General features: G+C 41.8%; 1 protein-coding gene across 2 annotated transcripts in view; it reads right to left on the bottom strand.

The window, feature by feature from the left end:
• The window catches only part of unc13c (unc-13 homolog C (C. elegans)), a 138,463-nt gene extending 117,111 nt beyond the window's left edge, over positions 1-21,352 (bottom strand). For both annotated transcript variants that reach the window (XM_033619175.2, XM_078161087.1), the window contains exons 1-2: positions 20,710-21,352; positions 10,253-14,537 (exon numbers count right to left, since the gene is read on the bottom strand). In XM_033619175.2, the coding sequence (XP_033475066.1) occupies positions 10,253-14,339 (4,087 nt within the window). In that variant the 5' untranslated portion in view covers positions 14,340-14,537; positions 20,710-21,352. The remainder of the gene's footprint in view (positions 1-10,252; positions 14,538-20,709) is intronic.
• Between the last annotated feature and the right edge of the window lie 758 nt (positions 21,353-22,110).

Raw genomic sequence — 22,110 nt, 5'->3', positions numbered from 1 at the left:
TGTTTCATGCCTGAAATCTACTGCAACATTTCACCTTGGAACAGAGCCATCATTAATGTGATTGGTTACACTTGCGCTTTTGTTTTCTTTTCGAGGTATCTTATATCACAATTGAAAAGGTCGATTACTCAACAGTACTAACATTACATTACCTCATACACTGTTGGGAAGGCTATTTTTTTAAAGTAATAAGTTACAGATTACTAGTTACCCTGTTTAAATATAATAAACAACAGAATGAATGTTTTCTTCTACATAAAAAAACATTTACCAAAAAGAATACGTTCAGACATAACCCCAATGTAATCACTAACATTTTGATAAGAAACTGTAATTTAATTACTTTTTTTTCTCTGTAACTATTAGTGATTACAACCAGTTCAATCAAGAGTGCTTTCTATCAACTGTTCAGCTGCTGTGCTCACACTTGCCTATGGAATATCATCTCCCTACTTCTTATCGATACTAAGTCATTATTTTAGATACTAAGTCAGTATTTGGAAAAAATTTCCTATTATTCTGAGATACTATGTCACTGTCTTTAGATAATACGTCATTATTTCGAGAAAGTTTCTCAAAACAGTGATGTACAAGGTCTTTTTTTCCCCCATCACATTGACAAAAATGGGCTTCCATACTTATCTTCACTATTCAACATGCCTGGAAATAAAAAAAAAATCATTGTGGTTTGAGGAGCAACCAGACTACACACTGGAACTAATGTTAAGTTAACATCTTCATGATCTGTTAGATTAGCCGCAGTGCTGTAAAGGCTAATGTATGCTCTGCATTAGATTCTTCTACGGATAGAGACATGGACAAAGTCTCCACTCTGTACTCTGTGGTCACGTTGTCTGTACTGTATTTGTGCGCATTTTCTGAAAGCTTACAAATAAGGCCTAACAGAGAAGTACCACCAGGAATCGTGGGTAATGTAGCGTAGTTCAAGCGAGACACAACTGTAGGAAACCACAAAGACATTTTAAAAATGTCGGAAAGGAATCAATTGGTATTAAAGTTAAGAGAATTCTCCCACCACATGTTGCTTTGTATTTAATGGCCTCAAAGACCATCATCTTCGACAATGCTGCCTCTATTAAAAAGTACAGTATTATAAGCTCCTCCACCATGACCATGTTTGTTGTTGTCACAAACTTTTGACTCTGCCCTCAAGTGCCATCTAGAGGATGAATCTATGCCAACATAAAGGGCGCATGGAACTACTTCGAAAGTGACAGTCACCATGTTTGAAATGAACATATCCATTATCTATGTAAAGGGAATATAAATGAGCCTTAAAGGTACTCACACTCTTCCAACCCTACACAAAACCCAGGTGAAGCCAAGAGGACAAACTATATGGCCTGCTAGGACTGCAATTTTTTAAGGACACAACATGTTAAAAAGACAACTTTGGAGTTACCAAAAAGTCTATTCCCCTTCTTGGCGGAAGCTTACCACATCTCATATGCTGCAGAAATTGGCATATTTCAGTCCAGTGGCTTCATCAAATGCAGGAAGATTAAAAATGCATGTCTATCCTTGCGACCCCCAACCAACTCTCGGTAAAACCAAACAAACAAGCCCACCTGCTTATATGTCAGATAAAGTCCGCAGCTTAACTATATGGTTACTTTATTCCTAAACTTACAATTCTACTGGAAACTCATCACACTGCTGGTCACTCAAACAGGTAAGTTAGATTAATCACTGCCAAAGCAAATGCCAGATCCGCTTAACTGTACTGAAGACAACATTTCAAAATTTCTGCCTTTTAGCTGTCAGATTCATTTATTTGTTATTTTTTTGGTGTAATTAAACATGAGCACAGTGTCAACACTAATAAATTGACAATAATAAGTATTTCTGTTTGCTAAACTATTTTTCATTGTGACATGCTGTTTGGTGAGTCCCCTGAGCATTCTGGAAACTTATATTTATGCATTCCTATACTTATGTGTCTATTTATTTGATGTATATATTATGTAATGCTGGAGTGCCATCGCATTCATCACATACATTTATATATTGCATTTATGATTCAGCAATAACATAACACTTGTACAGTACCTCTTTTATTGCTGTTGTCAGCATATTTGAACATCTGTACAGCTTGATACCTGCTACTGATAGATGACAGCAACAATTATCTTTGTGTTTTACAACCTAAAGTCTCACTCATATTGGGGGAGTGCAAGGAAACAAACTCATGGAGACATTACAAAAGTAATTCATATCTTCACATTAGACAATTGAAAGCTGCACCTTTAATAAACTTACAGATTACATGATAACAGATTTCAGATACAACAGGAGGACAAGGGGAGATGTGTGTAGTGAGAGGTTACAACCCACCAGGCTTTGATTTACTGAAATGTGGTAGCTCAGAGTGAGATCTGAACATCCTGGGTGCCTACGCTACCAATTTGCTCACTGCTTGTCCATCTGATGACTCAAACAATACCACATGACCAAACCATTTCCAGCTATAGAAGAAAACACATCAACTACAGTATATGTGCGCTCACTGTTCCCCTCAGCTCCTAGTTTTTCAGCTTTGACTTTTGAGGCTGTGGCAGGCTGATGTCAGAGGGTCTATATAGTTTTTTTAGTGCAAAAATAGAATCCCTGTAGGCATGAGCCAGGAATAGAGCATTGGGGTAAAATGGGTTCAGCCCTTATCAGCACACATCTAATGAGAGGCACACTTGTTTTGTTGATGTAACTGAGATTTAAATTGTTCACATAAAGGCAAAACTATTATTATTATGAAATTATTCTAGTGCAAGTTTAGGAGAAATAGTTCAAGCATGGTGATAATGAGGATGATTTGGCAAAATTGCAATCAGAGTCAGAGGGTGCAGTGTTCTTAGTGTCTAATCTGAAAGCCAGAGGTTATGTGTTGTAAACTACAGTCATAGCTCCTCTAAACTGTGAGAGTTAACTGAGGAGAAGAGGCTTCCCTGTTTACAACAGTCAAATGAAAACAGCAATATTAAAATCAGTCAGTGCTTTGAATTGGATGGTATCACCTAAAACAACAACAGAGACTCTTCATCCCCTGTATCTGCATTTTTCATATCCACGCTTTCTCGAGAAATGGTGCACTAAGCATAAAGAGGGTCTACCTCCTTTGCTCCCCCAGGAGCAAGCAGCAAACTTCACTAGCAGCAGACCTCTATAAATATTCCAAGCAAGGCTGACCTGGTTACAGAATGCCCTTGGGAGTGTGAATTAGCATCTGAATACAGACGCTGCTGTAGCCGGTTGAAGACAGGCCTGGCAGGAGTGGCAGTGCTGCTGAGACTCCCTTCACAGCTCCCACACAGACCAGCCAGCATGCTACAGAGCATGAGCATGATGAGCATGCATCGGCTACACAAGATGAAGGCATTAAGCAAATGAGGGGGGAGTAAAGAGTACGCATGTCTGTGCTTCCACCTATGGCTATTTCTCCATCAGCAGTGTGATGAGTTTTAAACAACTGTCACACAAATGCATACTGCATATGGTTCTATCAACTCTGAGCAAGTGAAAGAGGTTGTGTAAAATAGTTGTAGCTGGTGGCAATGCAACATTCAATGATCGCTTAAAACTGGAAAGAGTCAGGTTGGCTACATTTTATGTATCTAAGATTTCTGCACGATTAATCTAATTGCAATCGTGATGTCAGGCTGTGCGATTACATAACCGCATTAAAGGCAACGATTTGCGATTTAATGTAAATAAATGTTAACGTGTGTGCCTGTGAACGTGACAACCTCTCCTGTAGTGTATGGAGTTTGTTGACATTACACCCACAAGCTATTGTGGTGTGTCCAGCACGTATGGTCAGGTGACCACCCGGCGTGCAGCAGTGACCAACACAGACGCTGAAGAAGAGCATGAGCACGACCATGAACAGGCTGAGTTGGTGGCGAAAAAAACGCAACGTCTATTATATGGCGATACTTTGGATTCAGGTACGGCGACGTTGAACAGAGAGACGTGCTGTGTAAAAGTTTAAAAGTTAAAGTCGCCACGTCCCGCGGCAACACGACCAATCGATATCAACACTTGAGACAGCACAGCACAGAGAAAAGTAGGTAGAGTGCATGTGAGAGAAAGCCGAGCCGTGCAACGTTAAAGACAAAGGGACAACTGAAAGCCGCCAGAGCCTCACAAAACAACATCCAAGCACAGTTAAGCAAACATTTGTAAGTGTCACAGGGAAATCACGGACTCCATATCAAACTATATAATAACAAATGAAAAACTGAGCAACTTTACTCGGGTTCGGCCCACTTGACACGCTGCTGTGTGGTGCTATGGCGTGCTGGAAGTTGTCATTTACATGATAACGCCTGAACGCAACACAGGCTCGCTCCGCTGTGTGTCCAGTGCTGTGCTGCGCTGCTGTGCGAGCAGCGTGTTTGACTGTGAGAGGTCTGTTAATGGTCATTTACACACTGTCCATAACAATAACTGTGTCAGGTCAGGTCAGTGCCCCCCTAATATAATGTAGGGGAAACACTGAATCAAGCAAGAAGACTCATGATACCATTTATGTATTAAATTGTAATTGCAATAGCAAATCACGATACTGTCCAGTCCAATTGCAATCGCATATTTTTATCAAATCGTGCAGCACTAACCTAACATTAATTAAAGCTGGATTTTTTTGGTGGTCCTTTTTTTAAACAAAGTTTATTGCACAAACCCCTCATAGCACCTTGAGCAAATATAAAACTTTTGTAGGGATATTGCATCTTATTCATAGCTACCACAAACATTATGTGTATAAAACTGCACAGCAGTGTCTCGCTTTTACACTCACATTTACAATGACCTGTTTTCATCAGGATAAGTATTAATATTCAAAAAAAAATCAAATTAGCAAGGTAGATCATTTTATTTGTAAGATAAGTGAGCAAGTTCTTTAGTTACTCGTGCCTCACATTTCTTGATCCCATCTTGGCCTTTCTCACTCTGTCTCCAAATGTTTTTTGCACTAGTGGGTAAAACTAACTATGGCTATGACATGTGGACTCATGCGTCACTGTTCACAGAACCAGAAGACACTATAGAACTATACAGTAAGACTATAGGCAAAGCTTTAAATAACTTCTAGAGAGATGAAGAAAAGAGCAACACAGTCACACACTTTCACTCGGACTCATATGCCCGCAGTCTACTGCATGGCTCTCGCACATGCACGAGTCAACAATGAGAAGTGACTCAATCAGTCAGTGAGTCAGACAGTCAGATTGCTTCTTAACTCTTCTCATCTGGTGGTCCAACAAAAGCAGTGCATGAAAATAAAAATGAACAATCACAGTCAATAAATAGACATTGCAGTACAGAAATGTGAGCGATAGGTTTGAGGTAATTTAGATTCATGTCGCCATTACAAGAGTTGTCCACCAGGGAGCAGTGAAAAGTTTGTTTTTCAACTGTAACATGTTCTGCCGATATACAGTACAGGCCAAAAGTTTGGACACACCTTCTCATTCAATGCGTTTTCTTTATTTTCATGACTATTTACATTGTAGATTCTCACTGAAGGCATCAAAACTATGAATGAACACATGTGGAGTTATGTACTTAACAAAAAAAGGTGAAATAACTGAAAACATGTTTTATATTCTAGTTTCTTCAAAATAGCCACCCTTTGCTCTGATTACTGCTTTGCACACTCTTGGCATTCTCTCCATGAGCTTCAAGAGGTAGTCACCTGAAATGGTTTCCACTTCACAGGTGTGCCTTATCAGGGTTAATTAGTGGAATTTCTTGCTTTATCATTGGGGTTGGGACCATCAGTTGTGTTGTGCAGAAGTCAGGTTAATACACAGCCGACAGCCCTATTGGACAACTGTTAAAATTCATATTATGGCAAGAACCAATCAGCTAACTAAAGAAAAACGAGTGGCCATCATTACTTTAAGAAATGAAGGTCAGTCAGTCCGGAAAATTGCAAAAACTTTAAATGTGTCCCCAAGTGGAGTCACAAAAACCATCAAGCGCTACAACGAAACTGGCACACATGAGGACCGACCCAGGAAAGGAAGACCAAGAGTCACCTCTGCTTCTGAGGATAAGTTCATCCGAGTCACCAGCCTCAGAAATGGCAAGTTAACAGCAGCTCAGATCAGAGACCAGATGAATGCCACACAGAGTTCTAGCAGCAGACCCATCTCTAGAACAACTGTTAAGAGGAGACTGCGCCAATCAGGCCTTCATGGTCAAATAGCTGCTAGGAAACCACTGCTAAGGAGAGGCAACAAGCAGAAGAGATTTGTTTGGGCCAAGAAACACAAGGAATGGACATTAGACCAGTGGAAATCTGTGCTTTGGTCTGATGAGTCCAAATTTGAGATCTTTGGTTCCAACCGCCGTGTCTTTGTGAGACGCAGAAAAGGTGAACGGATGGATTCCACATGCCTGGTTCCCACTGTGAAGCATGGAGGAGGAGGTGTGATGGTGTGGGGGTGTTTTGCTGGTGACACTGTTGGGGATTTATTCAAAATTGAAGGCACACTGAACCAGCATGGCTACCACAGCATCCTGCAGCGACATGCCATCCCATCCGGTTTGCGTTTAGTTGGACGATCATTTATTTTTCAACAGGACAATGACCCCAAACACACCTCCAGGCTGTGTAAGGGCTATTTGACCAAGAAGGAGAGTGATGGAGTGCTGCGGCAGATGACCTGGCCTCCACAGTCACCAGACCTGAACCCAATCGAGATGGTTTGGGGTGAGCTGGACCGCAGAGTGAAGGCAAAGGGGCCAACAAGTGCTAAACACCTCTGGGAACTCCTTCAAGACTGTTGGAAAACCATTTCAGGTGACTACCTCTTGAAGCTCATGGAGAGAATGCCAAGAGTGTGCAAAGCAGTAATCAGAGCAAAGGGTGGCTATTTTGAAGAAACTAGAATATAAAACATGTTTTCAGTTATTTCACCTTTTTTTGTTAAGTACATAACTCCACATGTGTTCATTCATAGTTTTGATGCCTTCAGTGAAAATCTACAATGTAAATAGTCATGAAAATAAAGAAAACGCATTGAATGAGAAGGTGTGTCCAAACCTTCTCATTGAGAGAGAAGGTTTGGACACACCTTCTCATTCAATGCGAGAGAGAGAGAAGGTGTGTCCAAACTTTTGGCCTGTACTGTATATCATTCACAGTTTCTTGAATAAAAGTACTTGTTTATGTTATGTGCAATGTTAAAGGTATTGTACCAATTTTTAAAACTCTACAATACCAATCTTGGTATAGGCCTCAAAAATTCTTCATCGATTCAGGCTTTCAGCAAATATTGTTGCATCCCTTCTGCCTATATTCAAGGGATGGGTGATATAACGTAATATTTACATAAAAGTTATATTTTGTTGTTGTTTTTGCAGTGACTGTCTTATATCACAGTATTAAAGAATTAAAAGAGATGCTCCTTTCAAAACACGATTCTACCTCTTTTCACTCCATTGGCAATGTAAGGGAACATATCTTGCGAAAGAAAAAAAAAGTAAGTGTTTATTGGCTCAAAATAGGAAAAACAATACGGATAGGCCTACATGTGTTTTGGGAGGAATTGCCTTCCCCATTTTGTAGGTCAACTGGTAAATGTAATGTGATTCATTCTAAGTTTTTGTTTTGAGTTGTAGGTGAACTGTATTACTTACATCGCTTACATTTTTGGAGAAACGTCTCAGTAATTTGCATTTGATGCCACCTATTCATATATCAGGGCACGTATGTCCCAAAGGAAGCTGTGGCTATACAAAAGGTTAATCTTTTGGCGTAAAGGTGATCAGTCCCACCCCCAGCTACTGAATTCAATTCCATAAAGGAGAACCAGCATGTTTAATTTCTCATGTTTATAACAAACCAAATGTCATGAAAATCGGTTCAGAATTAAGCAAGTAACAGTCGATATTGTAGAGAGAACGCTGCATCTCTCAATACACACTGTATTTATTTATTTACTTGACTGATCCAGAATGGCAGATGTGCAGATGCATAGCAATGACATACAGCAGCAGCCAATGAGGTATCTACATTTCTATATCTATGCATACCTTAACCTTGACCATTGAAGATGATGGTTTGTGGGTAACGTAGCCTGTACATAACCATAGACAGTGTAGCCTGTATGTGACATAGTTCATCAGGTGTTGTGGCAAGTAGATCTCGCTTTTGTGTGTGGTAAAACCAAAACCAAAACTGTCATTTCTGGTTTACCTACTAATACCTCATAAAGACATCAGTTTGATGGTCTTAACAGTTGGTCACATACAACCACATGACAAAGAAGAAAGCTCTCCTAATTCAAGAATTTTAGTGAATAACATTCTCTGCAGGATGTTTGGTGAGTGTAGCCACTGAAAAGGTTCGTGCACACATCTGTCACAGTCTTCAGGTGTAGCCTGTATTCCCTAAACTACAGTACCTACCTCACCATGAGCACCACAGTTGCAGCTACATATGTAGGTCAAGAGCTTTTTCATTTTAAGTAAGAGTGGAAATTCCCTGGTCTCTTTTTTCAGTCCAGTTGAAAGACTACTTTTCCTTCAATGAAACAGTTTTAACTATTTATATACCAATGTTGATATCAAATTGCATCCTTTTGTACGTAATCCTTGGCCCATTAGCCATACCACATTTTAATCCAAGGCTATTACTGCAGTAAGGCAAAAGTATAATATAAAAGACAAATGAGAGCACAGGCATAATATTCTGCTCCATGCGGAGGATATAATATCTCTTACTGACAACACCATAGTGCATACATCCATGACATACAAGACCTTCTCAGTGGTAAGTCAATACGTATAGACTTCATGTTCACACTTGCTTTAACTGTCTGCCAATTCAATGACATCCAATAACAGACTGTAGTCAGCGGTTTATTCATAGTGAGAACTGATGGGAGTTTTGGAGGCCAGCTCTAGTATAGCTTTTAAGGTCTATTAAATTTTGATGATAAATGACAAACCTTCAGAAAACATATTTGACAGCCTTATCCCTTAAGCCACAGTCTGGGAATCTAGTACTGTACCACCATGGGAATACAAATACAAAGTCACTGCCACCAGTAACACTACCATCCACCTTCAGAGAGTCGCCTCTTCAGTTTTTTCAAGTCAAAATAAATTAACAATTCAAAGAGACATCCTTGATCAAAGTCTGAGGTTCCCATAAATCCAATGATATTAAACCACCAACTTTCAAGCCTTGGGACTGTCTCCACCACATAAATGAAAGTGATTCACTATCATTAAAACTTTAACTAACAACACAGTGGAGCACTGTATGTCATAGGTTACCAAGGATACTAATTCTTTTCTGTGTTTCAGCTCATTAGCTACAAATTGTCTAAAGTCTACATTACTTCCCTCCATCTTCCAAATCTTACTATAACTTTATGGATTTGATTTTTCTCCTCATAAGCAATATATTCATAATATGTTATATTCATTTCAATTCAACTCAAAGAAGCACAAAACTTTTCTGGGATGCTCCAACATCTGAGACTTAACAGTTGATTGCTATGTCTTCTCAATACAATACATGACACTGTAAATTCACATTGCCCCCTCCCTGTTCTCCATGTTTGCTAGTTGTTTGTCTTCCCTGACAAATCTCAGACAGCAAACTTCAATGCATCAAATGAAACAAATTTTTTAAAAACAACTGCAGCTGAGATATTGGCCATTTTTAACACAAAACCACTGATATAGTTCCTTAAGTCCAGGGGCCTTGGTTTTTGCAACTACCCAGCAAACATTGGTTGGACAGTGACGCTGTGTCCCCAGCCAAAAATGGTCACTGTCAGAGGCCGAAAACTGCAATGTGGTTACAAGGTGGGCAGCCAGATGATGTTTTTTCCATGCCCAATAATGGTCCATTCAGACCCAACAAACCAGGAAATGTTGATAATGTTATTGCTATGATAAAAGAAAATACATCTATCTTTGTTGTTTTTTAATACGACTACATTAGTCTTTATCAAAACTGTCTTTGGATGCACATGGGAATAATTTTCTAAGATACCCAGCTAACAGCCAGGTAACATCGCAAACATAGGCACAACTTTGATTTTTAAACTATTTTTGATTCAGGTCACCTTGACTGGACATTCAATGTCTCACTGTTTGCTGGGTACTCATGGTTACAGTTGCAGTTATGTATTAACATTGTAAAAACCTTGTAAAATAGTAGAAATTTAAAGTTATAATGTGATTAACAAAAAGAAGTGAAGAGTCCTACCTCCTGCCAGGATCTGCTGCTCCAGTTCAGCCATCTGCTTCCTGTAGGCCCTCAGAGCTGCCTCCTTAAAGGTGGGTCGAACACGTTTCTTAGTTGGTGCCTCTGCAGGCTTCTCCTCTGGAACATTTTTGTTTTCATCCTCCTGCTGTTCCTCCACTTTTTCAGTCACCTCAGTAGCCTCCTCTACTATCTCCTCTACCTCCTCTAACTCCTCATCACCCTCTTCCATCTCTTCTGTAACATCATTGTCATCTGGTTCTTCTACATCTACATACTCCACCATTGCATCATATTCAGCTGTGTCCTCAGTGAGTTGGGTTTCAAAGTCTTCACTATACTCTTCATCCAAACTGCAGTCATACTCCAGAACACGTGCCTCTTTACTTGCCTCATAGTCCTCTGTGGCTTCAAAATCTTGAGAGGCCTCGTCATCCTGAAAGGCATCGTCTTGAGAGGCGTCAATGTCATCAGATACATCATAGTCCTGAGAGGTCTCACACTCTTGTGCAGGCTCTTCTGTCTCCTCTGCCTCATTAGCATTAGTTCTGTTCTCCAAGTTAGCTAGTACCTGCTCCATTACTTCAACATAGTGGGTCTCATTGTCCACGGGTTGTTCCCCAGCTTCTGCCTCTGCGCCTGGTTTATCTTCCTCTGCCTTGTTGAAGATAGGCTCTGTGTAGGCATCTGAGTCTGTTGTAGTAGTAGAGGTATTTGCACCAGAGGTGGACAGGGTGCGGAAACGCCCCATAAATGATGAGTTGGTGGTCTCCTCAGGAGGAGCGGGGGTAGGAGTCTGAGAGCCAGACTTCCAAACTACCTCCAGAGCTGACTTAGCCCTCTGCAGTGTAGACCCAAAGCCAAAACCAAAGGACTTCTCACTGAGATCTATGCTTAGCCTACTACTCCAAGATTTGGGAACCTCCTCAACCTTCTCTGTTCGAATCTCACTCTGACTGCGGTACATAGTTGTAGACTTATTCTGGGCCTGGTGAAAGCTATGATTGACATCCAGTTCAGGGAATTTATCTTTAGAAACTACTTTGGGGGTTTCCTTAGGGGCATCTTTAGAGGCTGCTTTGGGTACTACTTTAGGGACTTCTGTTGCGGTGGCTTTAGGGGTCTCTTTGGGGGGAACCTTAGGAGTCTCTTTAGGGGCCACCTTCGGGGCTTCTTTAGGTGGAATCTTAGCAACTTCTTTAGGTGGAACCTTAGAGACTTCTTTAGGTGCTATCTTTGAAACTTCTTGTGTGGGTGCTTTACCAGTCTCCTTGGGTGCTACTTTAGGCGTCTCTTTTGGGAACTCTTTTGGGGGTAGTTTTGCAGCTTCTTTGGTAACCTCTTTAGCAACAACTTTCATACCTTCTTTAGATGCAACATGTGGGGCATCTTTAGCAATGACTTTAGGAGACTCCTTAGGTGAATCTTTAGGTGTTAAAACAGGGCTCTCAACTGGGGTTATTTTAGGGCTCTCTTTAGGTGACTCTTTGGGACTTTCTTTAGGAGTCATTATCGGGCTATCTTTTGGAGTTACTTTAGGAGTGACTTTCACAGCCTCACTAGAATTTATCTTAGGTGTCACTTTAGATACTTCTTTAACAGTGGGCTTTGTGGCATCTTTATGTGTGACTTTAGGACTGTCTTTAAGGAGAGCTTGAGAGGACTCTTTAACTGCTGATTTCTGAATCTCTTTCGGTGACTCTTTAGGAGCTGCTTTAGAGGTCACTTTAGATGAAACTTTAGCAGATACCTTCGGGCTTTCCTTTGGCAATATTTTGGTGGTTTCTTCTTTAGGAGCCAATTTAGTTTGTTTATGTGTAGCTTTAGCAGCAGCTTTAGAGGTGTCTTTAGATGTTATTTTTGTGGATTCTTTTGTGATAATCTTATTTCCCTCCTTAGAGTGCCGGACAGATGGCTTAATGACAGACTCGCGTTCTGTGATGGGAGGAATAATGTGAGTGGTTATAGGTGGTAGGGAAGTTTCTCTGTCAAGCATCATGAATTCCTCTTCTCCTTCAAATTGTAAATCAACCTCCTGACATTTAGTGATGTTTTCTGGAAAACCAGGGATGGTTGATGGGTCAAAGGGACTGCTAACTTCTATGGAGGCTTCCAAGCCAGAGTCAGCACCCTGCTCGAGATGATGCCAGTCTTTCCAGGGTGATAGGTCACCTTGCAGAGAGAGCTGGGAACCACTGTAGTGGCTTCTGTCCCCAGACATGCAGACAAGTCCATTGCTCACCCCACTGTCAATAGTTTCTGTGGTCTCAACCTCATTGTGTTCATATGTTTGATTCTCGTGGCTGAGTGGGTTACTATCACTGGCATACCAGGAGGAGGCCATGTCTTCTTGTTTTCTCTGCCACAGTTCCTGATCTGAGGAGGACAGCAGGGAGCAGCCATTAGCCCGTGTAAAGTACTGACTCTCTGAGAAGTCCTCTGAGTATGACTGGCAAAGTTTTGAGCAGTCAGACTCAGAGCGGCTGAGTTTAGGGGTGGAGTAGTCACTCTGGGAAAGCCAACCAGGGGTCAAATCAGAGTAGTAAGCTTTTGCATGCTTGTCTGGGTCATAGTAAGAGTCATCAGCATAGTGAACTGCGCCTGAGTAGCCTGCTTCCTCTCCTGACCGGCTATGGTCATGGGATCGCCTCTTCTCTGATTTGCTCTTGTGAACAGGCTTTGAAATCACCATTGCATATTTATTCCTGCTCAGTTCGTCTAATTCCTTATCACTGTCCATTGAGTCCCAGTCATCACTCTCTACCACTTTATCCTTTCCTGAGACCTTTATATCCATGCTTTCATAGGTTTGTGAGGAAGACATTGTTTTGTCTTTTCTCTCCTTTCCATCATGAGTTAAGCTATCAGTAGAGACTGTAATGCCTGTTCCTTTAAGTTTATAGCACTTTTTCAAGACTATATCCCTGTCTTGGGTTGTTGCAAAAATAACAATAATAGGGCGGGGTTTTGCATTAGAACATTCTCTTTGTTGCCCTAACCTATGAGCAAGCTCGATTTTAAGAGTTTTATGGGCATCAATGAAACCCATTTTGTCTTTTAGTATTTTGTATATTACACTTTCTGTTTTCTCTGACCTTTCTTCAGGTACATTGAGGAACCTCAAGGTTGAATTATTGGCCTGGTGGCTAATTTGTTTTATGTAGTCATGAATATCACGTGTTTCCCTTCTAGACTGGACAAATCCTGAGCGAAGCTGCTCAATCTCACTCTGAACTACTTCCACACTGCTGGAGATCTCATCAATAGAACTTTTTAGGGCATTTACATGGCCCCGTAGCTCAGACAGTTCTGTCTCTATCTGGCTGATCCCCTGTAGCTCCTTAAAGATCATCTCCATGACATCCTGGGTCTGACTGATGCAACCTGTGGAAGAAGAGCCAGGCTCCAGGGTCGAGCTCTTTTGCTGCCGTCCAGCGCGGTCCAAAGACTTGCTCCGGATGCCCAAGGTTTTCCTCCAGTTGCTCACCTCGGAGTCTGAGGAGACACATTCCTGACTCTTTTTCCATTTCCTTAACTTGCGTAGAGCACCCAGCCGGAGTGTGTGTAGACTGGAGCGTTCCACACGTTCACCCTCAGAGCTGCCATCAGAGGGAGCCAAACTGATGAGGCTCTTCCTGTTTCGTCTCACTGGCATAGTGTGTGATTTATGCTCATCCAGTCTCCTGACAAGTTTCGTCTCACTCAAGGAGTCAGAGTAACTACTGTCAATAGAAAGAACCTCAGGAAAGATACTTTCATTATTATTCAAATAAAGAGAGTTTTTCGGGAGTCCATTTGCTATAGCTACACGATAACTGAAAGTGGGTGACAGGGATGAGCAGTCGTTCTTTCCGTCGTCTTCTTCAAGCGATATGTTACGTGCCGAAGAGCATTTGGAAATCTTTTTAACTGTAGTCTTCAGTGTGGTGGAGAGAGTTAGATTGTGTGCTTGCAAATCAGTGGTCAATTTAGGCTCTTTATTTTCGCTTCTCTCTTTCTTCTTGATTGGGTTTGCCAATTTCTTTGTAAACATTCCTTTGCAAATCTTTTTAATGTAGGATGATATAGTATTTATTAGGGTAGAAACCATGGATGGCAATCCTGTGAACTGTTTTAATCATCGAGTGAAAGAAGAAGTTGGCTGAGAATACAGCAGTGGTGAGCCAAGCACAATCACCCAGTGCTTGACAGTGGGATCCCAGCTCACAACCACTAAAACCACAGTCTGCGTAGAGACTCAAGAATACTTTTAAATCCAGTGGCCTTCTTCCGGAAAAGGAGCATTTCTCTGAAAGACAAAAAACAAACAATTACAATTTAGTTGCAGATTTCTAAATCACAATGAAGCACAAGCAGGAAAAAACCTATTATCTTGCAATTATCGGGACAGTACACAATCTGTTAAATCTTTAATATACATAATGTCAAGTCTCTGATTGGTCAGTATAACAAAATAAAAAAAATAAAAAATATAACAAAATTTGTTATAGAAAGAGAGTGATGGGTCAGATGCAGAGACGACTGACCGCTCAATTGAATAATCTGAACATTCAAACATTTCTTTTTCAGTTTTATCATTTAATTGTATAATGGGAGTGGGGGTGGGGGGTCAAGTGCATGTGACCGCGTGTAGTGTACGTGTCAGTCAAGGTCAATAGACACTGGCTACACTGATGTATCCAGCTTCTACAGCAGAAGAGCCAATTATTCTAATTGCTACAATAATCTTGTCGGAGTGTGTCCATCATGAATGAATGTCTAGCTTGATGAAAAATGCCTGAGAAACTGGATTTGGTCTTAATACACTTTGCTATATGTGGACTTTTTTCCTCATTTTTATTTTCAACATCAATATTCTAAAATCTTATTCAAACACAATACAAAATCAGTTTGCTGGCTGTTTTCCATGTATTGATTTTAATGGTGTGGATGTTTTCACTAATTGAAATGCTGAAGTTAATGACCTATGTATGTACATACATTTAATGTCCCAATTAGTTTAATTGGAATGGTTCAACACCTGAACTATTCAGGTGTCACAATGTATATGTGCAGCAGACTACATAGTTACAAAAAGGACAAAGTCGCCATGTCCGTGTAATGGAAGTGTGGCCACAGACTTCTTGAATCATGCTGCACAGTGTAAAGCCTTCAACAGCTTGCAGTGTCTCTGAGAGGTGTGTGTTTACTATGGAGAGGAACTGGCCAGCTGAGTCGAAAGAGGGATGCTTGTTGTGCAGAGAATTTGACAGCTGCTCCACATTATTTCTGGGGTATAGAGCTTGATGTGTCTACAGTCTCATGACCACAGAGGCATGCTCACTTCAAATGAGCTGTGAAACACAGTATCACAGTTATCTTTTAATGCTGGGCTCTGAAGAAGGACCAGGCATTAGCAAATAGAGCTTAAGGCAAGGTTGCCAGCATAGATGTGTTTCTGCCAGGTTCATGTATGATAGAATGAATCAAGGGGCTTGACTATTTGTTACCTTCAAGGGATAAGGTTTGAGGCAGGCCTCGGGCAGGAATGTTGGTGCAATGAAAACACTATTTATTGCATGTAATACTGAAAGGTCTTGTGCAATAGTATCAATCTTAATAGGTGAGTTTACTAACCTCGGCTACTAAGGTACTTACACCTAAGCTGTTATTCAGTTGTAAATAATTGATTCTTCAAAAATTCTATCCATAAGTCGGCCTAGTATAGTCACAACTCACAGCTATGGTCTTCAGTGGTGAAAATAACAAGAAAGCACCATTCAGATTTGTCATCACAGAAATGAAATGACAACTGATTTAGGTAAAGGACTACAGTATATTTAATGGTATGAGGAAGTTCATGACTCAGCTCTCTTGTAGACTGGCGTAAAGCCAAGAGCAGCCTTTTGCAACTGATGGGTCACGACCCAAAACTGTCCCCACCATAAATAAATCACATTAGATATTGTTTTAATATGTCCTGACATTGCCTCAACTACTTCTACTGACATTTTTTAGCTCTTGTATGAATATCAAACCTCTATCTCCATGCATAAACTGAGACTACACAAGCGCAGTCAACTTGTGTCAACCAGTGAGCAGCTGAGGGCTAAGTGCCTTGTTCAAGGGCACCTGTAGTTGTTAGGCTCAGAGAGTGATGGCTTATTCACTTACTCCACCAGGATAAGTGAATATAACCCACTTTTATGTTGCGTAAAGTGTTTTGTCAATGGTATGGTAGGGTATCCCCAAATCCCCTTAAGGAATGATTACACTATTCAGTTCAATATTTAAGGCCGATACACACCCACATGGGTGTTTCCACCTATGTTGCCTGATTAGACCAATTTCTCAGTACTGTGTGGGCGTGCACAGACTACACTTGACTGACATCTCCCACACTCCCTTGTTAGTTTTGTCGCAGCTGTTATGATGGCAAAATGTTCCGTGTTACCATTCTTATTAGTGCGTAGATTTTTGGTAACATCACTTAATTCCCCACACAGCGCCACCCATCTTTAACCTGAGTAAAGCTCTAATCAGGAGAGAAATTGAAAGCGTCTGCTTGAGTGCTCACTGCTTTACTGATTGATAAGCGTTGTGACTATAAAGAGTTTCTTTCAGCAGGATGAACTAAGACGATAAAATGTATATTATACAGTCGTGAGAGGCACCATTTAATTATAATTGGAAATGAAGTCTTTACTTATAACCAGTCAATCTGAAGTTAGTGAGTTCTTTTCCCGTTCAGTGGTTTCTTATAGAGCAGTGTGTAGAAAGAAATTCCAAAAGTGACTATATAATAAATGAATATGTTTATTATCTACACACTTGAGTAACACAATATAATGAGCAGAATTTAATGTGGGCATGGAATAAATAGAAGGCAGAAATAGTGAGTGCAAATGTAGTGGATTAAAATGAAACAAAATTAAGTTAGATTGAAAGGAACACATAAATTATAAAGGAGTTTGGGTGACATCAATACCAGGTTACAGAAACGAAATTAACTGGTTGCAAAAACAACTGGAGGAATGTGGTGGATGATAACAACGCTGCCAACCCATCTTAGCCAAAGAGAGTAAATAATGCAACTTTGGATTGAAACTCTGCTGCCTCCTTCAGTCTTATATGGAAGTGAGATCTTTGTGTTGGCCTTTCCAAGACAGTGGTTGAGGTCATGACTCTGAAGCAGGGATAGCAGGTTTGTTTGTTGGTTTGTCAGGGCTGAGAAGAAGCACCTCTCGCAGGGCTTTCGGGTCAGCAACGCTGGGTTTTCCCCAGACTTTCTCTATGATCAAACAAACTTGAATCACACATAGCAGGGGGATCTTGTCTCCAGATGAACACAGGCAGAGTATCTTCAAGTCACAGAAATGTGCTACTAATGCACAGCTGAAAACATTTCCCCCTGCGGTTGTCAGTGTTAGGCAGAGTGCTGGATGCTGACCAGATATGGCTTCCAACAATAATCGAATATAACCAAATATCTGTTACACTGTGGAAAAAAAGCTTCCAATTCAGTGAATGAATGTTGTTGTAAAAGAAAAAAAACATTGAAACATAGCAAAGATATAAATATAAAGTACAGCGTATCGTAGCCTTGGGTAAACTTTGGCTTTGAGCTGAGCTATTGGTTTTGGTTTGACTAAAAAAAAAGAAAGGAAAAAGAAAGAGCATATTATATTATTAATAGTTACAAATGCAGAGACTAATAATAAAATGTGTGGTTTTGGTGTGGTTGTTAATGTTATCTCATCATGTACATGTGTACACCACTCAGTTGTCAAGTTTAGAATAATATTTGAATTTAATTCTTTCTTGGAATTGCATTTCCAAAACACCCAAATTATATCCTGAGTCAAATTTCCAGTTGTGGTTGCCCTGCCATTGCCCTGGTACCATATTATGAAAAATGTAAAATGGATAGCCAATTTTAGAAAGCATATTTAACCAACACATGAATGTTTTTTTAAAGCTGCATCTTGTTGAATGACTCAACCATTATGGAATATTATCATGAAACACTCCACACAAAATAGGCCTAATGATGACCGCTAGTTAATCTTGACAGATTAAGTCGATCCATTTGTGATGCAATTTTTGTAATGCACTAAACTGAGCTACAGCCACAATCATGGCTGACAGCATCTGGGATATGTCGCTGTTTACTGTAGCAGTGACTGGAACATTTCTTATATAAAGCACTGTGGCTGCACTCTGTCAGGACAAATCACAATAACAGAGTACTAGTGTTTAATGAGTGTTGATTACCAATTAGGGGGCTGCCTTTCTCTTTACAGAGCCAGTATCCTGACATCTGCATGTAAAGGTTTGACAAATGAAGCATTCACCCTCTTCCAGTGCTGGAGTTGATACACAAATGACTTGATAATACCCACGAGGTATCGCCCGTATCGTCCCATTAGGGCGTAATGATGCAAGAATTAGGAGAAAAGGGATGACAGATAACTAGATCACCTTATCCCGTTTGTGTGTGTTATCAATTTGACCACAGAACCTGCAAAGACATGGCTCTGTGAGCAGACTCAGCAGCAAACGGGCTACAAATGGAATGGCAACATTTATTCCGAGCCATCGTGACAAGCACATGCAAGAATGAGATTATATGTTGGGTTATCTAGATCTACGGTATCTCCACTATTGTTTATCCTCACCTTGTGGCATATTACAAGCAGATTCAATGTGATAGAGCTTAGTCAAATGCACCTAAGTAGAGATAAGTGGACAGTAGCTATTGGTTATTGTAATAGGGTGAGTCATAAACATTTAATATACGTAAGTAGCATGTGCTAACACACACACACACACACACACACACTTTCTACCCACCATAAAATAAGGCCATCTGTGGAACAAGTACCTACAATAGGTAGCTATTATTGAGTTTATTACATCATATGATGTGTTCAAGCATGTTACATGATCCATAGGCCTTTGAAATGCATATGGATGTATAGGATTATTTTTATCCAAGCTGCTTGTTCCACCCTTTACAATTCTGAGGGCATGTGCCTTTGAGCAAGGTACTGAACCTCCTACTGCTCCAGTGTCAGCAACTAGCCTAACATGTCTAGCATGCTGTAAAATAACTTGTTCTGTCATCACTTGTTCGACAGATACTGTAAGAGTGTCTGGAAGAAATGGTTGCCAGTGACTGTGACAAAACAAAATCTGGGAATTCCTGTGGTCCTGGGGTAAAGCCCCTCCCATTTGTGAGTCAGACTGGAGAAACCTCCAGAGAAAGGGGGAGCACCTCAGCCACACCCACTCCCTATGCTCTGAGGCACTGCTACCCCAGGCCTTGCATAAATGTCCAGGGACCTATTTCCCCCGCTTTCTCTTAATGCATCTGATTAGCAGAGCACTCTAAAACACTCCATTTCTCACAGTCCCACAGTCTCCGCCACTCTCCTTTAATGAAAATGAGTGTCAGTTGGAGGCATGCTAACCTATTTCTCACAATAGTACAATCTGCTCTTCTCTCCTGATGAAAACGCAAGTATGCCAATTTGAGGTTATTATTCTGCCAGCAATTACACTACATGCTGTGATGTGCTGCTCATTCTCTCATCACTGTGGGTGAAACTGAGGGATATTTGGTTGCAAACGGGTGCATATAGATGAGAGATGCTCATGTGTTACGTCATGTCTCCAGAACGCATGATTATGGATTATGGCCGAGCGTGGATTGGTGTACATGTGGGTGTGTGTGCATGCCTGTGCGTCCGTGTGAGTGTGCAGCCGTGCGTGCACACACATGTGCGCCATGCATGCCTCCGTGCATGATTGCTTTTAAGCATGCATTTGCCGCTCTGAGAGAGGAGCGAAACATACCAGCGGGGGGGGGGGGGGATGAGCATGTGAGGGTGTGTGCATCCTCAGATCATATTGCCCTCACGCCCATCCTCGGCTACATTCTGCCTCCCTTCTCCTAACCTGTGTATTTCCCAACAGTGAAATATCTGCCTGCAGCCCTAGGAAACCAGCCAACATCACAACAGATTGTCTCGCCTCATAAATCAAAATATTACCTTTCCTTTGCCCGGCAAGACGAGAAGCAGTCTCATCGCGTTTGCTCAGTGTGAAACAACAGCATTGCTCACATGCGTTCGTGTTTTGCGTTATGCATAACAACATGGGAAAAGGTTAGAATGGGAGCAATGGGACATTTGTGGGATCGACAATGTTTTTGTCAGATACTGGTTTTAGAATAAACAACAACATGACTGAATAACACAGAGACCTTATTTTCTGTATCTTTCACCACAGCTGCATCGACAGATGATGCCATCTAACCGCATCATTCTCAAATAACGTTTCATTAATCCACTGACAGGGCCACAGAGGGAGGGGAGGGAAGCAACAAGAAGATAAAGGATGAAGTCAAACAGTCAAGATCCCACCCCGCCATGCAAACACGCATCTAGCGCCCAAATGGGCTCCACCGCTGCACATACCTGGTTGTGTCAAATCCCCCCGTGCAGGACGCCAGCGGTTGTGAGCACAGAGAGCCGTGTGGAGCCGATTCCCCGATTTCAGCGAATGGTCGGTGCGAGGAGAGCAGCTGAGGAGGGGAGGGAGGGGAGAGAGCGGCTCGGTGCGCAGCTGCCTGCTAATACCAGAGCTCACAGCATCTCTCCGCGTCCGTCAGACACCACATCCCACAGCCCTGCCTCCGCGCACACACGCACCTCTCCTCCATGCCACCTTCGGTACCCCCCGCTCTCGCTCCTCTGCTGTGCTCCCCTGTTCGCGTTATGGGGGACCGAAGACGCTGCTGGATTTTATTGTCTCCACGATTGACACACGCACACACACACGTACACACGCACGCACACCCCTGCTTGTAGACAGTGCCACAGCACGGGGTGTCTAGTCCAAAACGGGATGCAGACGGGTGGTGGTGGTGGTGGTGGCGCTGATGGGGAGGCAGACAGCGCTGCTCCTGGCTGCCCAGACTGAGGCTCTGCTCCCCGGCTGGAGGATGTCTGTCCCTCCCCTGTACAAAACTCTCCCTCTTACTCTCTCTCTCTCTCTCCCTCTCTGTGCTCACTGTGCCGGGCTGACACACACACAAATACACACGATACCCCCCAACACACACACACACAGGCTCACGCGAGATGCCTTGAGAGGGAAGCAAGAAGAGAAGGAGGGAAGGAGGGGAGAGAGGATGAAATAGTGTGTTAACGTGTGCGCGCCCATGCGTGTGTGTGCGTGCGTGCGTGTGTGTGTGTGTGTGTGTGTGTGTGTGTGTGTGAATTCCTTTGGCTAGGTGACTGTATCATCACACCACTGCAAAAACTACACACACCGACAGAAACGTAATAGTGATGTAATGGGTCAATAAACCTTAACCGCCACGGGCACACATGCAGCAACAATGTTTGGCTACAGGGGGATGGTCTATTTAGATTTTAGCCAGGGCTTGTGCGCGTATCGTGCACGCGCGCCACTGCTTTTTGTGCGCGCATGCATGGGTTTATGGGCATGCCTGGGGGCACGGGGAGGAACGCACTTTTATATTTCTGTCAAACACACACTCACGCGCGCTTTATGATTCGAGCCACCCTCCAGTCTGCACAGAGGGACCATTCCCATCAATACATCACACACAGCAGAGGTTCACGTACACTTACACATCATCTAATTACGTCTCTCACTGGAAATGTCGTCATACATGATTGCTCGTTCCCGTTGCAGATTAGTCATCGATGTACCCCGGCGTATTAAAACACCATCATGAACTGCATGTGGCTGAATTTCACAGCTATGAACAAATCAATTATTTGGAAACAAAAAACACTTAACCTCGCGACAAAATGGCAGGGCAATGTGAGAGGTAATTTCTTTAATTT

Source organism: Epinephelus lanceolatus, chromosome 2 (genome assembly GCF_041903045.1).
Source record: "Epinephelus lanceolatus isolate andai-2023 chromosome 2, ASM4190304v1, whole genome shotgun sequence".
Classification (NCBI taxonomy): domain Eukaryota; kingdom Metazoa; phylum Chordata; class Actinopteri; order Perciformes; family Serranidae; genus Epinephelus; species Epinephelus lanceolatus.
The sequence above is the reverse complement of the archived record's forward strand: the minus strand, read 5'-3'. Positions and strand labels throughout refer to the sequence as shown.